The following is a 6,000-nucleotide window of genomic DNA, read 5'->3' on the forward strand; positions in this document are numbered from 1 at the left end:
GCGAGCTCCACGCCTGGCGAGGCGCCGCCGCACGGTCAAGATCAACAGTGAAGGACGGCTCAGCCGGCCTGGGGTCGCCAGCCTTTGCGGTCACGGCCCGCGGCCAGGCAGCCGAGCATCTCGAAACGCCGGAGATGGTAGCGGCAAGGCTGGCCGGGACGGCGGAGCCAAAGGGATCCGGATGGCTGCCAGAGACTGGGAAGGGTCGCGGCCGCCCCTTTGTCTGGCGGTAAGTCCCAGCGCCGAAGTCTCCTTCGCCTCTTGGATCGCGCGTAGACGCGCGGGCCTTGATTCTCCACCGGCGGCGCTCGAAACCTGCCAGGTTTTGGAGGCGCTCTGCCGGTGCCCTTTCAGTCTCCACCCGCAGCAAAGGCCTGTCTCCGAAGCTTCCTCCATTCGCCTCGTGGGTCTCACTACCAGCCCTCCGGCCGTTGATCGGCTCCGCTCCTCAATTCGGAATATAAAAGGAATGTATATAAATAACAAAGTCTTCATCTGTTATTGATTTAGCCGTCAATTCAAATTCCACTGGAGAGCGTTTCAACGCAGTTTTCATCTTCAGCAATCCTCCTGTTTCTCTTAGGAGGGGAAAATTGACCGGCAAACTACAGATGAAAGGAAAACCTCGAGGCAATCCTCCCTACCATCCATGGCAGGAAACCTGAGAAATGGACCTGGGAGATGGGGTGCGGTTCTGGAGTCTGGAATTTACAAAAAGAAAAGAAGTGGAGAGAAACGACGATGGAGAAGGGAAACAGGCCCGTTTTAAATAACACATCTTGTGAGAAAAAGAGAAATATGTTAGTGACTCTAACTGAAGTGGAACGTCGGGGCGGTGTGGCCCCATTTTCAGGAGTTATTTCTTCTTGAGAGATTGAATCGTGGTCACTTTTCCTTTTCTGTCTCTGCTCCTGCCTGCTTATCTGTCTCTCAATTAAAAAGAAGTTGCCTGCTCGCAGTCGGTTGCAAGATACGGGAGAAAAAAAAAATCAAGCCGAAGCGGAGAAAACGAAAGTAGCTCTAAACTTTGGGTCTCGGTGTTTTCTCTGGCAGATCCATAGGGGAATTCTCCCACTAGAAGAGTTTACATATTGTGTGAGGTTTTAAACAACTATATTTAACTCTCATACCAAAAAGTTAGCAGCCATTGAAATCATTGCGCCCGGGCGCTAACAACGAGGAGACATCCAGTTCCTTAGCGGCCATTTCCCTGAGTGGCAAAAAGCCCTCAGAAATAAAGTTCCTAGTGCCTAAAAATTGCGTCTAGAGGTTTAGGGTGTATAATTATGGTTTCAGCCTTCAACTTCTGTATGCAGACTGCCGGGAGAAAGCGATAAGGGATAAGCTTGAAATGTTTCTTTTTCAGTTTCCAAATATGGATTTGACTAATTTCAAAACCTTCCTAGAATAGATATTTATAACAGCCTTTCTAGGAAGAAAATCGCCAACCCGAGCACATATGTATTATATTGGTTTAAAAAATAAAGCCATCTGAATAAACTGATAATTTTCTTTTGAAAGAGAAGTCGAATTTTATTGGGGAATTTTTTAAAGCTGGTCTGGTAGAAAAATATAATTTTAGACACCACAAATTATATCCTAATTTAAAGATATCACTATTTATGTTAAAGCCACGGGAGAAGGAGGGGGAAAGGGTGATGGAAGTGCACAGCCTGGAGGTTTGAGAGACCAGAACTGGTGTTGCGTTTCCTTCATCTACAAGGAACCATGGCATTTGGGATAACACAATTTTATAATAAATAAGAACAGTTTCTAGAGGCAACAAGAGCTTGGAAAAAGAAAACTAATGTATAAAGACTCAGAAGAAACAAGAGAGTTCTGTTTATTTGCATCTCCCTAGGAGTAAAAAGTGATTTTTTAAATGCCTGAAGCACTGCCCATGTGTCTCAGCTCACAGACATTGCATCTACAAAAATAATCTGTTGTATAAATATGCAGCACTTTAAAAGTAGTTATTTATCATCATTTTCAGAGACATCTTTTATTTTTTTCTTCCTGGACTTCAGAGCTCCACATTTCCCACATTTGTCAGATGCTTTAAGCTCCGAAAGAGCCCAATACATTTGTTCAGTCAAATTCTTCACTGGGTTCTGGATTAAAGTTCCCACCCATGGCCACATCGATTCAAACCTCTTTAAGGGAACTGAGAAGATGGCCTCAATTCTAGCCCCACAAATTGGAGGCCAAGGAGAGGGAATGCATTTATACCATCCATGGGTCACTCTGCGAATTGCAGACATTTAAATATCTGTGTCTAGAGAAATGAAGGCATCCATGAAGACACATTATTTCCAAATTAAAGATTATAAAAGCACAAATCTACAGGGCGTATTGTACATATACAACAGCAAACGGCCCAATGTCGGAAAGATTGTCTTCACTCCACTATTGATACAAACCCTATTTAATAAGGCAGCTGCTTTAAAAGCCATCACAGTACCTCCAGCCTCCTGTTTTCAGACTTTCCCAATGACCCTAGAATACTGCTTGCCCAGAGCTGTTTCCATTTGCCCCAGGGTGACTGCTGAGAGCTAATGATTCAATTACCCATCACAGGATATGAATGACTGCAAATCCAAATCCTTTTGCCCTAATGGATTATGAAGATAGTAAGTGCTGGAAACAGGCATAAAGAGCTATTTTAAAAAATAAAACCCTAAAATCAGAATGGCACTTCTGAAATTCATTTGGAGGGATTATTCAAAAATACTTCAAGTCCTTTATACTGGCCTGGAGGGAGAAACAGAACATTAAAAAGTCATAAAAAATAAACCTAGACAAGAGCAAAATCAATAATAAGAAAGAAACAGAAATACAAAGGTTGGGCAGCAAAAGGTTTTAGAGCCAGAAAAGGGGAAAAGAGAAAAACAATTCACAAAATTTGCCATCACTGGCAGGGGATTGGGGGAATTAAATACATATTCAAGTCTTTCCAAAAGTCTTTTGGAGGCAACTGAAAGCATTTAAACTCTGTGGCCAATCTGGCCCACATCAGGAGACAGTGTCTTTGAGCTTGGAGACGATTTTCTTGTCTTTCACTCTTCGGTTCTGAAACCAAATGGTCACTTGTCTCTCGGATAGATTCGTGGCAGCCGAGATTCGCCGCCGCTTGTCCTTGTTAATGAACTTGTTAACGGCGTACTCGTTCTCCAGTTCTTTGAGCTGCAGTTTGGTGTAGGGCACCCTCTTCTTTCTCCCCCGACGGTAGACACACATGTCTGGCTGATTTAGAGCCACATCCCCTGGTATTGGAAAAAAAAAAAAAAACACACAAAACAGCACGGGAAAAATTAGATGGGGATATGTGGAGCACAAAGCTGGGGACTTTGTGTGTAGACTTGGAGAGGGTATAGAGAATGAAGAAAGCCAGGCTGTTTATACTTTATTATTATTTATACAGACACATTATTTACACATTATCAAAGAAAGATTATTTACACTTCAAAGTGAAGGCCAATTTGATGGATCATCATGGTTTCTCACACCAGCATCTTAAGAAGCCTGCGATTTTATGGGGTGGTTGTTGGGGGCTCTCATAAGGACAGTTTCTGCAAATGCTGGTTGCAAACATATGAACATACATAGACTTAAGAAAAAGCCCAGGCTGTTTGTTGAGACTTTGATTTCTTGTGTTCCTTGGAGCTTGTGAGCTCTTGGAAGCTTTAGTGGCATTCTGGGGCATTCATGTCCTTGGAAAGTGGGGCTCAACTTCATGACACCTCTTTGGGGAGGAGGGGCCAAGGCCTAAGCAAAGGGCAGCAAAGACCTTCAACTTTTGGAGAAAAATAGGCCTATGCCCACACACAGGAAGAAAAGGGTTGTGAGAGAAGCAGTTTAAATCAAGGGATGAATTTACAGATTTCACACAAACTGTTCCACGGGGTTTAACCGCGGTTGGGGGAGTAGAACAGACACTCAACTCCCAGTAGGGGCGCAGACTGCCAGTCATTTCTTTTCCTTCTTTCTCTCTTCCTCTACCTCCCTCCCTGCATTTCTTCCCCTTGCCCTTCTCCCTTTCCCAACGTCCCTACCTGGAAAGGATGACTTCCAAAAGTGAGAGCCCTGTGGCTGGTCCTTGGCGCAGTACACCTGGCTGTTCCACCCGTTGGCCAGTGTCCAAGACTGGTAGCCTTCCATGGAGATGTACGCCTCGTGCCGAGGCTCCCCGGAGCTGAAGGTAGACACCATGTCGATGTAGCCGGGCACATGCTGGTAGGGGCTTGTGTAGCCCTGGTAGAAAGACACCTCCTTGGCTCGCGCGGGCACCTCGTTGGCTGGTACGCTGCTGCTTGCCAGGCCGGACACGTCCATGTACTTCTCCACCGGGAAGCCTCCCAGCGAGGCGTGCGGCGACGACTTGAGAGCATTCTGCTGTAAGCCCACGCCGTGCGACATGCGGCAGCTATAGTAGCCGTTGCCGAAGTGGTAGCCGTAACCCAGGGCCGGGGCGCCCGGGGGCGCTGCAGCAGCTGCGCCGGGCGCCGGGCACTCTTTGGCGGAGGGCGCCTCCGGGCGCGCCGCGACCACAGCCGAAGATGACGACGACGAGGCGGAGCCCGCGCGCTCAGAGGTCCCCGGGTACGCGAAGCCTGAGGCCGCCGCCGCCGCCGCAGCCGCCGCCGCCGCCGCCGCCGCAGCGCGCCCAGAGTGTGTGCCGGCGAACACTGGCGCCGAGAGGAAGCCGCGACACTGGCCCGGCGCCGCTGCCGCCACAGAGGAGGAGGACGAGGAGGCCGGGGCCGCCCCGCCGGCCCCGCCGTCCGCCCGCAGCCCGTCCATGTCCCAGCTCGCGGCACGGCTCATGGCCCGGCCCGGCCCGGCCCCGGCCCCGGCCCCGTGCAGGACACCATGGCGCTGCGCGCCTCCTCCCTCCTCTCCTTTCTCTCCTGTTCTCTCGCTCCCGCCCTCTTCCTCTCGCCCTCTCTCCCTCTGCGAGCCTCCCGCCTCCCGCCCGCCCGCCCTCCAACAGGTTAGCTCATCGCGGGACGTTTATAAAAACGAAGTTCAGGTTGGGAGGGGGCCTGGGCCGGTCGGGGGGCCGCCTCCCTCCCCGAGGGCTCCCGTTCGGGGCCGTGCCATTGGCTGCGCGGGGCCACGTGGGGATGGGGGGCGCGGGAGAGTCTGGCTCCCGGCCCGGGCCCGTGGACCCACCCACCAGGGCCCCTACCCCTCCCCAGCTCTTGTGCAGCCCACCGCCCCTTTCCGCCCGCCCCCGGACCCAGGCGTTTGCGGCGCAGCCACCCCCACGAGCTGATTGCGCGACCGCCCATCCTGGGCCCTGTCTGCGACCGAGGCGGGCGCCGAGGCCTGCGCCTTGTCTCGGCCACGGCTGTTTTTGCCACCTCTCCTCGGCTCCCTGAGCTGCACGACTAAATGAAGGCAAAGGACAGAGATGGTCAGAATGATGTGAAAACAGACGGGTTTTGATCCTGTTGCTTAATGCCTGGGATTAGCTGACCTAGACCCCAAACCCGAGGGAGCTAATTTTCCCTACCTTGCGCGTTGTTACGGGGCGAAGGCTTTTAATACAAGTACTCCCAGGCGATCCTCCGAATTAAGACCAATTGAAGCACAACCCCCTCTCCCGCCCCAATTTGCACACACTGTCCACCCGGAAAATGCCCACGAAGCCGCCCTGCGGGTGGGGGGCAGACACTTACAAGTAAATCAAGCGGACGAAAGACCGGTCCTCGGAGCGGCGAACCCGAGAAAAGTCCGGAAGCCTGATCCACGCTATTCGCCTCTACAGTCAAGCCAGCCGGGAGTCTCCTGAGCTGGGCTCCCGAGCCCTGGCGCAGCCTCCCCGGGTCCGCAGAAAGACCCTGTGGAGGGCGCCCGGAGAAAGCTACTCTGCCGCCCTCCTGGAAACTTCTGCGCCTCGCCCTGCAGCCGAACTGCCTCATGCATTTTGCAGCCACCACCCACCCCCGCCCGTTACTCACACCAATTAATTGAAAACTTCACTTTCCCAGGGACCTT

General features: G+C 51.4%; 1 protein-coding gene across 1 annotated transcript; it reads right to left on the reverse strand.

Moving 5' to 3' along the window:
- Positions 1–1,507: 1,507 nt before the first annotated feature.
- Positions 1,508–4,954, reverse strand: HOXD13 (homeobox D13). The gene is made up of 2 exons (XM_004005366.6): positions 4,053–4,954; positions 1,508–3,263 (listed from the first exon to the last, which is right to left on the reverse strand). The coding sequence occupies exons 1-2, from the start codon at positions 4,822–4,824 to the stop codon at positions 3,013–3,015; spliced, it is 1,023 nt and encodes a 340-aa protein (XP_004005415.3). The 5' UTR covers positions 4,825–4,954; the 3' UTR covers positions 1,508–3,012.
- Between the last annotated feature and the right edge of the window lie 1,046 nt (positions 4,955–6,000).

This window comes from Ovis aries, chromosome 2, assembly GCF_016772045.2.
Source record: "Ovis aries strain OAR_USU_Benz2616 breed Rambouillet chromosome 2, ARS-UI_Ramb_v3.0, whole genome shotgun sequence".
In the NCBI taxonomy this organism is placed as follows: domain Eukaryota; kingdom Metazoa; phylum Chordata; class Mammalia; order Artiodactyla; family Bovidae; genus Ovis; species Ovis aries.